The sequence below is a fragment of the Lipophrys pholis genome (genome assembly GCF_963383615.2).
Source record: "Lipophrys pholis genome assembly, chromosome: 1".
NCBI classification, from domain to species: domain Eukaryota; kingdom Metazoa; phylum Chordata; class Actinopteri; order Blenniiformes; family Blenniidae; genus Lipophrys; species Lipophrys pholis.
Window position 1 is genome coordinate 51656685 of NC_137635.1, and position 17340 is coordinate 51674024.

General features: G+C 42.2%; 1 protein-coding gene across 2 annotated transcripts in view; it reads left to right on the top strand.

The window, feature by feature from the left end:
• Positions 1-17340, top strand: part of cdh2 (cadherin 2, type 1, N-cadherin (neuronal)) — a 90696-nt gene that overhangs the window by 47469 nt on the left and 25887 nt on the right. For both annotated transcript variants that reach the window (XM_080468994.1, XM_080468995.1), the window contains exons 3-6: positions 7829-8040; positions 13351-13518; positions 15483-15638; positions 16892-17036. In XM_080468994.1, coding sequence (XP_080325120.1) covers positions 7829-8040; positions 13351-13518; positions 15483-15638; positions 16892-17036 — 681 coding nt within the window. The remainder of the gene's footprint in view (positions 1-7828; positions 8041-13350; positions 13519-15482; positions 15639-16891; positions 17037-17340) is intronic.

The following is a 17340-nucleotide window of genomic DNA, read 5'->3' on the forward strand; positions in this document are numbered from 1 at the left end:
GACGAAATACATCAAAACAAATTTAAATGCTTTAACTCGCCTCGGGGCCAGTTTGCCAGATCAAGGCAGCTTAAGCATCTCTGTGTTTGAGATTGAGTGAACTCAAATAAGTGTTCTGCTCAGACTTCCTCAGTCTGTGTGCTAATGTGTGCGAGCGTGGAGGTAAACGTCGGGGTGTTTTCAGAGGGCAACCCCCCGTCCTCCACCCTCCACCCTCCAACCCTGCCATCGCTCTGCGGCAGGTTCAGGAAGGAGGAAACACCAGCAACAATCTCCATCAATCCGGGGCTGGAGGGGGGAAATGCTTTCTGCAATCATGCTAGGAGAAGCAGCCAGCTGCTTGTTAAATGTGTTTATGCTCTGATGCAATTCCTCTTTAGTTTTCTTAATTGCTAGAGACACTGAACGGAGTACAAACATTGCATTTTTTTTTCTTTTTTTTCTTCTCATGCAAATCCCTTACATATTTTAGGCCCAGCTATAAATGCACGGAATGCTTTGCGCGTTTGAAGTGCAGTGCATTAGTGAAACGCCTTCAAGGGCTTAGTCTGGCAAAAGGCAGTATCATCATCCCCAGATCCAAGCCCCAGCTACAAACAGTTTAGTTTCTCTGAAGAATACCCTATTTCCAGAAAGAAAAGAGAGGAAAAAAAAAACAACACAAAAAACAAAAATGTACCTCGGTCTCTCATCTCTGCATCTCTGTTGATGTAAACAAACGGCTAACCAGTGTCGGGCATCAGAAACGACCCAGCTCTGACATTTTTCCATTATTAATGTGCAGAAATGTGAATCATCATCATTCTTTATACAATTATTTCTTATGTAAATCAACCATTTCAATGCTGTATGGCGTTTCAGAGTCTTCTTGATGACTTTCTGAGAAATAGTCTTAAATGTTGTGGCTTCTTCATGAAATAACTATATATATAATAGTGTCTATCAGCCTTGAAGTTGGACATAATACATTCATACTAAAAGGTTGTTAGAATCCTTCCTTCCTTCCAAAGTTGAGTTGCATGAAACCAGAGAGCGACAAAACGATGTTTTTCAGCTTGATGACTTTCTCAGAAATATCCATGTCGGGGCATCTTTATGAAAGAAGCTATAATTGCAATAAATAGGAAGTGTTAAGCTGCACAATGGTGTTTGTTTATTCACCAGCCTTTAAGCTGTAGAACATGCATTCATAATAACCACATTATTGCTTAAAAATGGACAATTATGCGTGGTGAGAAGTAATCTTCCTTGGTGTTGCATTGTGCTCTTAGCAGTTTATGTAATAATTGGACAGTCATAGAATTTGCTGTGAAGGATGTTTTTATATATTTTTTGTTATTGTGGTGGGCACACAGTTGGAGACAGTGCTGACCTTAATTCAGTGTGTTCTCCTCAGTTTTATTTTTTTATTTATTTTTTTTCTTTTTGGGCGAGATGAGAATTTCATATCAGAGCGGTTTGAATTGAGGGACCAGAGTGGGAGCTCCAGTGGGGCTTAACAGGATCTTATAAACAGTGGTTCTGGCGTAGATGTCTCGCGCAGCACATTCAGCTGGAGCCCCAGCTTCATATCGCTTTGTCTCACTGCCAGGCCCGACTCGGTGCTAAAGCTGCTCACATTCATTTGTGAAGAATGCATCTCGTCAGGGGCGAGGGAGGGGGAGAGTGGGTGGGTGGGTGAGGGAGGGAGGGGAGGGGGCGATTGCCACTGGGGCATTTGCATGGGGAGGCGTTTATCTGCAAGCACTAATGATGGGAAGGAAGAAAAGAAAGATGGGATGGACAGATCCAAAAAGAAAGGGACTAGTTGAAGGAAATGGGGAGAAAGGGAGAAATATGATGGAAGTAGGACTGACAGGAAAGAAGGGAAAATTTTGAATTAAAGATGGAAATGAAGGAGGGAAGGAAAGGAGGCCCTAAAGGAAGAATGAACGAAAGACCTGAAGGAAGGATGGCAAGGGAGGGAAATAAAGAAGGAATCAAGGGAATGGAGATGGATAGGAAAGAAAGGGCATTTGGGAACGAAAGAATGGGAATGAAAGATGAAAAGGAACAAACAATGGGGGAGAAGAGATGAGCTCAAGAGTGAAAGAAACTGAAAAGAGTGGTATAAACAAGGGAACATAAGAACAAGATGAAGACACAAGATGGAGACTAAGATGGGAAGAAAAGAAAAAGAAGTAAGCGTAAAAAAAAAAAAGACTGCTGGTGATATAACGATGAAAGGATTACAGGACGGAAGGCTGAATTGTACCAAACGAACACCTGAAGGTGACTTCAGAAACACCTCCATGGAGTATTTCTCAGGCATTGGTGATCTCACTCTCCACAAATGAATGACGGTGCGGGGATGAGCTCACATGAGGGGTTTCAGTCTTGTCACATTTACGGCACATTAGAGGGACTCGCAGTCTGCTCACTAGCAGCCGGCGTGTTTGGCAAGACGGGCATAAAAGATGAGAGCGTGGAACATTTTCTTTTTGCCTCGGCGGAGTCGCCGGGTCCACGTTCCAAATTAAATGTATCTCCCCGCCTCACTCCCAGCTATCCGTGTCTGTCCGAGTTTGAGAAATCACGTGACCCAGCAGACAATAGAGAGGCACTCTTGCACTGTGGAGAGGTTTGTCAGGGGTTTTTGTGTTGTCGAGAATGGGAGGGGGTGGTGGGCCATCTGAGCTGTGAATGGGATCATTGAATCGGAGGTAATTTTGGGCCCCGGTGCAGGGCATTACTCCGACAGGCCATTCTGCTGACATGCCTCTCTTTTTTTTTTTTTTTTAACCCCCAACCCCCAGTGCTGCATCGGCATTTCTGTCCAATTCAAACCTTTATTGTTCAGCCTATGACGACATGTGTGACAGGGCGTGGCAGCCAGACTCCCTTCTTTTCTTTTTTTTTTTTTTAAACCCCTCTAGCTCGGGGAGCTCATACATCTAGATATGGATAAGTCGTAGCAGTGCAGCGCTACACATTTCTTTGGTTTTATAAGCCACCAGAGCCTGTCTGATAAATGAATAGACACATGCAGGACATTCCCATTCATTATCATTGGGAATGGCTGCGCCTGCTGGGAGTTTGTGTAGCGATTGCTGCGGGGCCCGGCTGCTGCAGGGCCTCTCAGCGGAGCCCTGATGGCCACAAATTCAGAACGACGTTAAAGAGCTGAAGCGCACAACAATGAGGGGCTTAAATAGCCCGCACCGGGGGTGTTATAAACTGTATTAATGCTGCTGTTATTCAAAGTTAGGGATTACAGTTACTAGTTACTTTTTTCCCCTAAAACTAAACTTCTACAATGACCATAAGCTAAATGCTATTTGAAGCTGCTAATGCTCATCATGGCTATTATGGACTGAGTTGGTTCATGATTTATGAGGAAGATATACATCCTTTCGGTAAACAGGAGTTTATTAAGTAGTAACAGAGAAATATTGTCTTCTTTTCTCTGTCCGACCCGTAAGCATTATCAGAAGCTAATATCTAATAGCTAATATCGGCTTCTTACTTCGGTAGGCAAGCTTGGGTAATGCTAATGCTAACACTAAATATACAAAATTCATTACGATAACTTTCTGACTTGTTTCTGCTAAATATCCTGGCATTACAGCTCGTGTTACTTCATACCGCAGTGTTTATGACACAGCTTGATACCCACAAGTTGTACTCGAGGAACAAAAGTTGGAAATGAAGAGGCTGCGGAGGCAAATCTATAATTCGACTAAGCGAAGGATCGGCAAATTTTTCTGGTGACGGATGAAATTGGAGGAACGTAGCTACTTGATAGCTCCTAAAAAATAAATAGTGGACGGAAACTATCAGTCCAGATGGGCATGTGTTCTTTATTAATTGTTTTCTTTTTAAGGTCAGACAAGTCGATGTTACAATAATGGTGTCCTGTCGCTGCGTATTGATGGTATACTGACTGTACAACGTGAAGTGGGGGGTGGAAACTGGCCACAACCGCAGGAGTGAGGACCGCCAGACTGCAGAGGCAGACAGAATATCGAACAGTTAGTTTTAATAATTAATGGCCGCTAACCAGGCTCGTACCTGAATGCATCGTTTTTCTTTTAACTGCAGCTAATTTAAATCGTTGATAATGAGGTTTTCGTTGGGTTTTTTTTTTTGCCCCCTTCAATCAATCTGCTGGAAAATGACTTCAATAAAATTTCAGTCATAAAACCTCTTCAACCGATTAATCAACATCTTATTTGAGCTGGCCGAGTAGCTTTATATCGCATTCCTAATGCCGAAGCTTAAGTGAGAGGAGAGGGACTGAGACTTCAACCGCCTCTGACGTGGCGAAGCTTCACTCTATGAACTGTCTTGTGCTTTTATTGTGAGTTCCTTTGACAGACCCTCGCTTTGTATTCTGCCTCCGTCTCGGGTATCTGCTGACTTGGGACGGCTGGTGATTGCCTGAAGGCTTTGAGTTTACAGGCACCTGGCTTTAAGGGTGAAACCTGCAGAGAGAAAAGGTCATCTATCTGATGTCTGGTTCAAAGAGGGGGGAAAAAAACTAATTGGTCAAGGATAATTGAACAGAGAAAGCAGGAGGGAGACGAGCAGTATAAATTGCATTCAGGGATTGAAGACAGACGTCGTCCTCGTTATTGGAACTGGCTCTCGTGTTATGATGACTCTGTGTGCTGTTGAAGTGTTTAGATGAATGTTGAAGTCTGTGGCGACACGAACAAACAACTGGCTGCACAACATCAGGTGAACATGAGAGAATCTTAGGTACTGTATGATACGCGACAAGTATTCACTTTTACACAGATGGTATAGCTAACTGACTTATAATACCAACTTGTGACATTTTGCACAGTCACAGATGTGGTAAATTAGGGGCAAGAGACAAAGCACTGCTATGAGGAAGAATAGATCTTAAAGCTTGAATACTTTAACATCATCTGCATAAGTGTTTATTTATCACATCGTGAACACAGTACTCAACCACTTTATCACATGTTAACCTAGCATTGTTTTCTATCTATGATGATTATCTTTGTATTTTGTCTTTCACTCATTTTTATTTGCTTTTTAGTTCCCACCAGAAGTTGTTTTTTGTTGGAATTTTTTGTTAAAATTTTTTTGTCTTTGGTTATTTTTCCTTGATTTTTTGTGCTTTCAACTTCTGCCTTGTGAACATCAATTATATAAAGCTTTAGTCGTCAATCAATATTTGAAATAGTTAATCCTGCAGTTTATTTAGATTAATTGTGATAAATCACTTCATAGGTGAAATTTTGTTATGGGAATATGCATATTCCCAGTCTTATAGCAACATCAACATATTTCATAAGACAATAATAATAATAATAATTTGCAACTGATCATGTGATTTGAAATGTGATACATGTTCAAATGTCACGTTCACAAAGCTGATATACACTTTGCTGGGAATACAGAGTCGGAATTCTTCAGAAATCAGCATTATCGGGGGCATTTGAAGTCCAATTAAAACGATCAGTAACCAGAGGGTTAAAAAGAGACTTGCGTTCTTCTGCTTAAAACCATGAAGCTGAAAACATCTGCAACAAAAGTGTGAAATTCACAGCTGTCATAATTGGGTATTTTGTTAGCGGTGGGGTGCTTGTGTGCTGTTGAGAGACCCCCCCACCCCCCATAAACCTGGTCGGCTGCATCTCCTTGTAAAGCCCAGAGGAACTCGATGATGCTCTGAGGACCACGGTGGGTCTCGGCGGAACCAGCACAAAGGAAGATTAGGCACCCAGCTTCAAGGCTTTTTGCTAAGTAATTCCACATGTGCTTTAATAATTCAACAGAACCTTCACATAAGCGGGATACGGGAACGTTGTGATCTCGGTGGCCTGGAGGAATTTTTATCCCCCACTTTATGCCTTTTTGTGTGTGTAGAGAGGGTTGGCGGGGGGGGGGGCACATCTACACTAAAGGATCGCACAACAAAGGTGTTGAGGTGTGTGCGGAGGCTGTGCTATACTGTCACTCACTTGTAACAGGAACCGATGTTGTAGCGCAGCCACCGGGGCACCTGTGGGACCGGAGCCCCCGCCTCCTCGTGAGCCACCTGTCGGGCCGCGCACACGCTCGAGTCTCGGTGTGTTTTTCTCTGCTGCTTATGAAATAAACATCACGCTCGCTTACATCTGCCTCTCATGCAAGCCTGGCGAGGATCGCAGTCAGAGAGGCGTCTCCGTGTGTCATGGGGGACAAAGCTAGCATGCAATGGCCTGAGCTGGGAAATCTGGGAATAGGATGGGACTTGTCCCGCGGAGGTGGACACGTTCATTCCGCGTGTGCTCGGGATAGTCCCTCAAACACCGCCTCAAACAAGCCTCATTAACACCTCAGTTCTTAATGTGCCGCTTTGGGTTCCCGGTTTTGTCTTTAATACACCTTAAGGGGCAAACTTCCACCTTGTTTTTTTTTTTTTCTTCTCCATCCCACCATCTTTCTCCTCCACTGCACCTGTTTTGAGCAATACCTTTGGGGCACAGCTTGACGTGAATAATGTATGAGCCAGAATCAGAAAACCTTTGTGGACCTTCTACTCGGCTGCCTGTCTGCCTCCTGCTTTGTCTGTACCCCTGATTTTTATATATATATATATACGTATATATATATCCATATAGGCAGTGAAGGACTTCAATTATGCAACACAAAGTTTGACTCAAAACAAGTCACCAACTATCCCGATCAACTTTGTTGAGTTTGAAAACGATGGCCTCCACTGTATGGTGGTGTAGGGGCTCCAGTTCTTGTCGGGTCGCACTTTCTTTGGGGAGTTTGAAAGGTCTTCCTCGAATCCATAAATGTGAGGTTAATTGTGTTGGTGTGAATGTCTCTCCATTTGTCCTTTGAAGGACTTCTCTTTTTGGACTCACATTGGACCAAACATACGTGTTGCAGGGGCGGAGCTTTAAGAGGACTGCCTATTATTGTTCCAGGGAGCGTTAGATAACAGCACTTATCGTAGTTGGTAGAAACATGGGGCATCATCCCAGCCTTTTTGAGCCTTTGACCACAATCTTCAAGAACTATACTGGATTTTAAACCTCTGCTGTCTTGAAGACTCTTTACCTCCGACTAAAGGCAGGCGGGTGTATTACAGTTGAGCTTTGCCTTGTACATGAGTAAAAATGCTAATAGACTAATATTTATGGTTAGTGGTGCTCACTACCATGTAGCCAATGTTTTATACAAATGTATCCAGACTTTTAAAGCTAGGATTGGTGAAATATCAAACTTGTTGTTGTATGGAATGAAATGGATTTCACTTGTATAGCGCTTTTTAACTATACCAATGATTCATATTGTGTAAATGTTACAAAAGGGTTGTTTTTCACTGACCTTGTAAAGGGTTAAATTATGGCAATGTGTGGCGTCTTAGCTGTGCTGGGAGCTCACTGCCCAAAGATATACCTTCCAACATTAGGACCTAACCTTATTGTTAGAAAATTTTCACTTTCAAAACCAGGAAAGAAACAAACAGAAGTACATCCCCTTTTAAAAGTTGACCTACTGAGCCAAATTCATGCGTCTTGTCTTGAAAATACTCTTAAATGGGGGGATGAAGATGCATAAAACACTATGTTCCTCTTTCTCCAAATCTCCTACAATAGTCCTGGTGTCCTATAATGTGTTTTCTGCAATAAGCTCAATGATGATCATGTTATTATGGATTTATTACATTTAAATTGGCTAAAATTCTTACTTTATTGGCAGGTAATAGATTATGGGCGTTAGTAGAAGCCACATAGTGATTCGCCCAATAAAAAGTTGAGTGTTTAGTCACCGTCGATGTATGTTTGAAGCTAAATGTTTCCTTGTTTGTCTTCCTCAGTCCGTTTTCTTAGCTGCGGCCGAGGCGGCGAGCTTCTGTTCGAGTGCAGCAACCCGTCCGATTTCCGGATAGAAGCCGACGGGACCGCCTACGCCGCCAGGACCCTGCAGCGCGCCGCGCTCCCCGCGTCACCACTGCTCATCACGGCTCGTGACGCCGCCACTCGGCAGCAGTGGGTGACCAGAGTCATGCTGACATCCTTCGGCCAACAGGTGAGTTCACCTCCAAACACCTGACTGATGTTGCTGCTGCCTCAGAAAGGGTGGAACGACCCCGCTGTTCCCTCGGATAACTCGTCACATTCGCACTTTCGACTAGCTCTTTAAACCACAGCAGGTGTTCTCTGAGACTGGATGGATGCTTGCTAATTAAAACTTAATGTGTCGATTTAGCAGGCACACAAACATATATTCAACGTGGTCAGTGGGTTGCGGGAGCAGATGCAGAATAGTTCACCATAAAGCCGATCTCACCGAGAAGTTATTGCAATCATCCCAAAAAAAACAAACAGGGTGGGGGATGGGGGGGGGGGGGCACCGGGCACCTCTGTCAGCGCTTTTAAAGATGGGAAGCATCTGCCCGAGCGGCTCTACCGCGTATGTTTCACAGTTGGCTGCAATTAGCCGGAATGGCCGCGCGCTCTTATGTCAACATCAGATCAGGATCAGAGGAAAGTGTAGAAATAAAGGGAGGAAAAAGCAGAGCATGTAATAACTGTCAGGATTTCAACCAGGAAATGAAAAGAAGCTCTGCAGGCTGTGTTATTGTACAAATTTCAGCTTCCACTAAAGATTGGATTAAGTTATCCTGCTGAAGTCGATGTTATCTGCTGCTTTAAACTCACAGGGGTCTTTAACTCGGTTTCTAATAACAGCCATAATACCCTCACGTATGGGGCACCTTTGAAAACAAAGTTCTCAAAGAGTTCTTACAAGAAAGAAGCAGGCATATCACACAAGCAACACGTGATTTTAAAAGAATATAACAAAATATCTGATGAAAATAACTAACAATTCAAAAAGATTTATAAAAATGGGAGCAGAAATCTAAAATAAAGGTCCAAGAAACTAAAATATATAAAAAAATAGTAATAATAAAAAATTGCTATAGCGTAAAAAAAAAAGTCAAGAAATACGGACAAATATTTAAGTATAATAACTTCAAAAAATGTATTGCCACTTAAAGAAAAGCAAGAGCAAATAAGCTTCAAATAAAATATGAAGTGAGTGAAATTGACAAAAAATAATTCAGTGGAATTTAACAAAAGACTATCACATATTACATATTGAAAAAAATTATCCAAATAATATCAAATTTAGAATTTTTTTAAAATTGATGAAATATTAATACTGAATTGAAAATATTGTGAAATATGTTTAAATTGCAAAGATAATAAAAGTTAATAATAAAAATGGAATGAAAGCAATAAAATGTATGTAAACAAGACTATAGAATATTCATTTCAAAAAATTGCCTGTAACGAATATGAATCAAGGGTAAAATGGTCTAAAAGTATTTTCTTAATGAAATAACATCATAATGCACAAGGTCATGAAATAAAAATGAACCAAAAAAAAGAACAAATGTGTTGCGATGGAATTAAAAGTTTCATCTTTGCAATTCCCCAGTTTTTTTTATGCATGAAAACAAAATATTGAATAAAAAGAAACACCATAAAGACATTCTATGATTAAAAATGTTTAATGTTAGTAGTTTGTTTTCCCACCCACCCTTTCTGGAGGGTTAAAAGTTCACATCTAACATGTTAACATCTTCGCTAACCGGGTTTTCTAATAAAGCCAATAATCATTTTAAATGTGCAGCCGATAATCTCAGGAGGGAAAATCAGCAGCGTTTATTTTTGTTTGGGTTTTTTTTTTTTTTGAACGTTAACTCTGACAGTTATGTGTGGTTAGCGTCGGCGCTGCAGGCGCAGTGGTCTGCCCACACCAAATTAAACTTAGTGGCGTTTCAAAAAAAAAAAAAAAAAACACGCCGTTAGCCGCTGACAATCATTTACCATCGGGACTCCTGCAGGTATATGTGATTTTAATGATCCCATTCTTCACTGTTGTCAGCCGGTCAAAGGTAAATATAAGAAACAGTGCTAGTGTGTTTACAGAGTGCAGATAAGTATGTATTTAAAGTCACAATCTCGCATGGGTTGGACACGAAGTTGCATTATCTGGAGCTGCGATCCGATCCGTTATCTGTTGCCCTAATTTGTCGGTAATGAAATCAGGGATTGACTTTCCCGTATCTTCCACGTTCATGAGGTCATGAGCGGTTATCTCCCCCCCCCCCCCCCAGAACAATTATTGTCATGAATCATCATGCATCTCTTAATCACATCGGCCATTAAATTTCTTCTTCTTCTTTTATTTTCTTCAATTATTGGTGCCGTGAATGCAACAGGCGCAGGGAAACATTTTAATCAATGACAAGAAAAGCAATGTCCTCGTTAAGCTGAACGCGGCCGTGCCCGCCATCTCCACCTCCGCCATCAGAGGGTCCGGATGTGTCGCAGTCTGCCCTAAGAGATCCTGAAGCTCCTCGCACGCACCCCACACACACGCACGCACGCACGCACGCACGCACGCACGCACGCACGCACGCACGCACGCACGCACGCACGCACGCACGCACGCACGCACGCACGCACGCACGCTCGCTCGCTCGCTCGCTCGCTCGCTCACCCACCATCACTCAGGCTAAAGCTCTCCTGGACTCGGAAGCGGTGGGAAGATGGAGAGCGTCAAATGGGTTCGGACCTCCAGCGCACCACAGATAGATCCTCAAACCCCACCGCGTCATCCATCAGTCCCGACGCGAAGTCGCGAATAATTACCGCCCTGGCCGGGGCCCGTTTTAATAGGGTAATAGATATTTCTGAAGCGTGCTCCTTCACTATCTGTCCCGCACGCCTCTCTGCATTTTCAAAGCAGAATAATCGGATTTCAAACATGATTAGTGGAAACTCTGCGACGGCTCCCCAGATGTTAGTTAGAGGAGACGGGGGGGGGGCGGGATGTGGGTCGTGTTATGAGGTGAGGAAGTGGTAATTAATTTTTAATGCGAGGCACCTCCCGATATTTCGCAAATCCAATGTGACATCAACATTCACAGTATACATGTGGTTTTTTTTTCATGATGTATTTGCTTCTGATTGATGCCCCATAGCTAATTGCTAAATCTCTGAATTAACTGCAATCAATCACACTTTCATCTGGTATGTAAAGTCATCTAGCTGTTGACTGGTTCCGTTTTAGGGGTCTGATTCTGCCGCACGCAAAATGACCGTAGTGTCATCATCGTCTTCGTATATATTTCCTTTATCGTCATTTAAGGACTCAACACGATCGCATGTTGGCCTGAAACTTGTGACACATTGTGCAGCGGTTTAACTGACTTCGTGAACTTTTTTGGCAGTTCGCCCGTTTACCTTCCATATAATCCAAAGTAATCTCGGATAACGGGAGGGACCGTACTCCGAGGCGCGCCGCAGCTTTGTTCCAATCCCGGCTATCATTTATTGACATTGGCACATTTTACATATTGCATTTTTCTGTTTCCCTTCCCGCCTTGTTTTGTTGAAGGTTATTTTAAGTTTCTCTGGCACCACTTCAGTCTCCTCGGTCTCTGGAGCTGCTGAGGCAATTTGAGCCATCTGTGTGTTTAGTGTCTGGCTTTCAGGTACCATCCTCCTTTGTTTCAAACCTCATTCATTACAGCCGAGGGAGGATGGCAGATCCATTATGGAAGCCGCTCTATCTGTGTGGGTGCGTTTTATCGGGACATAAGAAGAGGTCTGCCATTTCAACTCCAACCAGCGCTGGAGGTGTGCGTCTGCCGCGGCAGCGATATCGGCGAGTCCGAAGGCTCATCGTCACATGTAGTGCCGTGTTTATGTTTCAAGCCACAAAGCAAGGCGCGGTCGGACGGGGCGTTTGATCAAACATGCATTGGAAAACTGGTATTGACCGACATTTGGAGAAGCCTGCGGAAAATATCAGTGTTTTCTTTTCCTCCACTGTAGCCTCGTTTTGTTTTTCAAGGATTGTTTATTGTCCTAGCGGTACACGTGACACGTATTGGTACGGAATTTCGGACTCCAGGCCCGGTCGACAACTAAACATAAAGAAGAAAATACAAAGTATTATAAAGTAGAATGCAAAAGTGATTTAGTTTTTTTTAAATTTGGATACTGAAAAATGGTATATACTGTGCTTGCATAGTAAACAAATAAGACATTTGATGTCAGTGGAAAGAAAGTGTCTCTAGTTAAATTAAATAAATTATTAACCTCTCAGTGAGCATTACTCTGCCGGCGAGGTTCCTTTTTTTTGCTGTAATATCAAAATGTAATTTAAAATGTTACCAAGTAAATATTTTTGACGTGTACATGCTATTAATAAGCATGTTTTTTTTCTCTCAGTGAAGTAAATACTCACTTAAGTGTGCTGAAATGCTCCTACCATTTATGCCAACAAGCTGTTTATAGGGTCTGTAATTTGGCAATAAGACTTTAGTACAGGTAAATGCTACTTTTAGCATGCTACCATACACCCAGTAATGATACTAACAAGTGGTTTAGTGGTTTTATCTTGGCCGTAAAAACTCAACTAGTAGATATAAATGCTAAATACAGCATTAAAATCTGTCACAGTGAAGACACTGTGACTCTTTTAATTCAATTCGACTTTATTTATATAGAACCACATACAACACAGTCATTTCTAGGTGCTTTAAACAGAGAGAAACCCAACAAATCGAAATCCTATATATTTTACCTCTTACAAACACATTTTATTCTGATTCTGTAGTGTTTTCTTTTTGTTTTACAGCTGAACTGTATCATACTGCAATTTTCAACTCGGACCTGATAGTCTGTATTGTAATGCTTGTTAAAATCCGCAGTCAGAATAATGACTGAATAGGCTTCGTTGAGGTTATACAATAACCACGGCTACGATTAAGGACGATTTTGAGTTGCGTTTCGTTGCTGTAGGTCCATTTGTTTTTAAATATGGCCGGTAAAACATGATTCGTCAAGTAGTTATCCAATCGGATATGTTCACATCAGACCATCCCGCCAAAGTTTCAGGACCTTTTGGAAGTACTACCAAATGACTAGAGGACGTATTGGGAGTGTAAAAAAAAAATATCAACCAAGAAGATATTGCAACTATGATTCGAGTAATCAAAACACATATTTACTTGATGGTTCCTGGTTCTCGGGGAAAGTTTCTGTGTTTGGAAGGCCGCTATCGGTTGTTGCGAAATGCACAGTTGTGTTTGAGGTAAAGTCAAAGAACTACCAAAGTCATCGGGGGTCGAGGATGACTGAATGTCGGCACTCGATTTCCTCCCGATCTGCGTAATAGTTGAAACATTTCAGTCTATATTGCATCGACCTAGAAGTCGTGCCTCGCCTTTTGTGAAGCCGCGCCGCCAGCGTGGCTAAAAATGTACGTACCTCGGCTCGACTGCGTCTGACGACTGAATCGCTACCCTTCTCTCAGATCCAGGAAGCTCTCGTCCCTCCGGTCATGTCCGAGGATTTGAAGGAAATAACGTTTCCATCACGGAATGCGGACAGCCCACTGAAACGCATGAAGAGAGACTGGGTCATCCCCCCAATCAACGTCCCTGAGAACTCCCGAGGCCCGTTCCCACAGGAGCTCGTTCGGGTAACGTAACACACACACACACACACACACACACACACACACACACACACACACACACACACACACACACACACACACACACACACACACACGCTGTTCTCTCGACTTCAAAGTAAATGCTCCTTGCTTGATATGACAACCTAGCAGGTCCTCTCCGTGCCCTCAGGTAGCACTCAAAGGGTCGTAGACATCAGCCTTCAACAAAACGCTTCATATTTACAGCACTTCGCTAAAGGTCACGGTTTTTCCTTCCTCCTCTATTATTTATCCTTTGTTTTGAGGGCAGTGTGCTCCAGTAGAAAAAGGCATTATTGAGAAGCAGAAAAAAAAAAAAAATCCCAAGTACTCGTGGGTGTAATTGTTGATGGTATTGTACTTCCTTTTTTCATGACTGTAGGATAGATAATTCATTCGCTGCTATTCTCCGGTCAGGGTCAGGATCCAGAGGAAAGCAACAAGCGATCCGCAAGTTTTAAGTCCGGTACATGCCATATGTATGCTTTATTTTTAATCCGGGATGTTTCTGGGATTTAGTGCTTGATATCAGAAAGAGGAGAGGCTCTGAAAAACGGATGGAGGTTGCAGGAACAGCGGCTCTCGGCTTACACGGCAAACCGGATAGACAGAATTTCAATATCATGTAGGCTCTCATTATAAGCTCGTGTTTACTCGGCCAGCAGCCTTATTTTTAGAATAATACTGTGATTGGTTTGTCAATAAGGAAGTGAATATACATGGAAATTATTGGCAGGTTTTTTTTTTTCCAGAAATGGTAGACATGCCGATTTTGGCCTCTCAGATGTTGGATTTCCGTTTCTGTGGATATTATTAGATTTTGAGCTGAAGATGACCTCTGTGGTTGGACATGATCATGTCTGGCATCCGCACTTATTATCATCGGAGTAATGTTGAACAATCGCCTCATGTTTTAGTTCTCATGTAATTTGATGTGCTAACCCTTTGATGCACATCATATGAACAGCCTTTCTAATGAAACAACGTGAGTCAAAAATGACTTATGATCATTTTCCCAAGTTATAAGTCGACATATAAACACATTTACACCTCAGCGTTCCTTGCAGACCCTGCAACCGTCACTTTTTCGTATCTGCTTCCAAGTTGGAATTTTTCTTTCATGCTCTCGCGACTTACTCATTACTTAGTTGTTACTAAGGCTCCAATCTGGTCCCACCAAGCAAGGAGGTTATATAGGATTTATACAATTAATTTTTTTTGACATTTCATTGTATTTTGCACCAGAATGTTTCATTAAAATTGACTTTATGTTGAGATTGTAGTCATTTTCAGTGCTAACTGTTTGATCTCGCAAAAATATAGATAAGTTAATTACATAAACTGTGACCACAACACAGAAAAACTTTGAAGTGTTAAATTTAAAGGTTATTACAGGAATATTTTACCCGTCTGGTCCACTCGGGATGAAACTGGACTGTATGTGGTCCCTAAAGTAAATTCAATCTTATTTAATAATTATCTTGTATACATCTTATATACATATGTATATATGCATTTATATTGTATACATCTTTGTATTGGTTCAGTTGTGTACTTTTAAAGAACCATAACATATTTGGTGTTTGGTTCGTTCAATATCAACTGGTCCTACAATTTGTCCTCATGACCTTCTGAAGAGAGGACACCTGTCTTCAGGGGACACTTGCCCTTGGATTTACTTTTTCGACAATGTAGCTATCTATGTGCGCCATTTACTTTAACTATTTAGTGACTATTTGCCTGAAAAACTTTGCTTCCTAACTTTAGCTACAGACTTCCCGCTATGTTCATAATGGCTCTTCACTGGGAATAACCGCTTCTTATAATGCTAATGCCCGTGCTAACGGTGAGCTGGAGAGAGGGAAAAGGTGTACTAAGAGACGGAAACGAACGAATCGAGCTGTTGGTGACGTTTCGGTGCTGTGGCTAACGTGTATTCCCACCCACAGATCCGATCGGACCACGACAAAAACCGCTCGCTGCGATACAGCGTAACGGGCCCCGGGGCCGACCAGCCTCCAACCGGCATCTTCATCATCGACCCCATCTCTGGAGAGCTCTCAGTCAACAAGCCGCTGGATCGAGAGCACATCTCCAACTTCCATGTGAGTCAAAGAAAACAAAAACCAACTTCTCTTCCAATAATTTCACTGTGATTCAGAAATGTTCTGACTTCCTCCGGGGCTTCGTCAGGAGACGCTTTGCCGGCGTCAACAGGCATGTGCTTCAGGGTCACATGGAGCCACAACAGTCTCCTCAGACTCAATAAAAACGGGGGGGTGGAGGGGTCTCCTAGGAAGTCTGACTTATCCGTCTGAGAATTTCAGAGATTTTCCGTGTGTGTCGGATAAGTTCTGAACTTTTTTTTCCCTCCAACAAGTGAGATTAAAAGAAAGCATCTTGCCACAAACTGGAGGGGGTGCAGTCAGGTGGTGCATTAAAAGATATTACAAATCAAAACGGGAAGTTATAAAATTTGGTGATAATTAATTTATTTGTATCTTTCATCTTGCCCCATTTTGCTTTGATCATGCAGGTGAACCACAGGAGAAGCCATACTGATGTGGCTGGAGCTTTTATATTCTGAAATCAGAGCTGCAGCAAACCGAAAATGAGGCGGTCCGTTTAAATCCCTGCAGACAAATCGGACTCGTTTTTCAATCCTGGTTTTTATTGTCAGCTTTTTCCATTGAGTGCAAAGCCAGTTTTCACAGTTAAAATGTGCAATCTTCACCGGCTTTGAGCTGAATCGAGAGCGATGTGTCTGGAAGAATTTTTTTTTTTATTTCTTATTTTTTTTTCGGGATGAACCCACTCACTGCATCACCGGTTGCTCGGAAAACAAAACTTTTGTCTCTTCGTCAGACTCTTCAAACCTGCATTTTCTGCACTTTCATGTCACTTGCTCAGATTTCCAGGATTAACAAGAAAAATCCCAGAATTTTAAGTCTAATGTGAAGAATGAAAGCATTCATTTTAAATTAAATATTTCAAGTCAGACACTGTATCCAGCCATCTCATTTTTCCTTTTTTTTAGCTATTTCACCTCTTTTTGTTGTTTTAGATTTGGTAATTGCTTCAACCATTTTAGTTGTCTTACCCTATTTAGCTGTTTTAGCCATTTTAGCCTGTTTTTGTACCATGTCGGTCTGACGGATTCCAGAGGATGAATGTTATTGTCCAGTTTTCTCTTCTCTGAAACCATCACTTGATGAAAATTAAACACAGCCTGTGGATTTCTAGACTTTCTCATCAACTGGATGAACGGTTGTACCGTATCGGTGACGTGAAACCTCGCGGCGGTTTTTTCCGTGCAGTTTATGAAACGCCCACTCACGTATTTGTTTTTTTCCTCCAGCTACGAGCCCATGCGGTGGACTTGAACGGCAACCAGGTGGAAAATCCAATCGACATCGTGATCAATGTGATCGACATGAACGACAACAGGCCCGAGTTCACCCACCAGATCTGGAACGGCACCGTTCCGGAGGGTTCCAAGCCAGGTAGAGTTTTTTTTTTTTTTTTTCAGCAAATCAAACGACATCGACTGATCCTGACCAGTCTTCTGTGTCAAAGCCATTGTTCATATTATGACTCTAAATCGAGCGAGTGTTCGCATATTGCAAACTAATAATGAATGACCATCGCAGGCTATGTGATTGCCTGGTTCTGATCATTTACGAATGGTATTTTTGGTTATTGCTTATTGAGGAATGGACTTATTAATACTGTGCACATGAAAATAATGCTGTTGACCATTATTTCTAACTTGCCCCCACTGCAGGTTGTACGATAAACTTAAAGGCG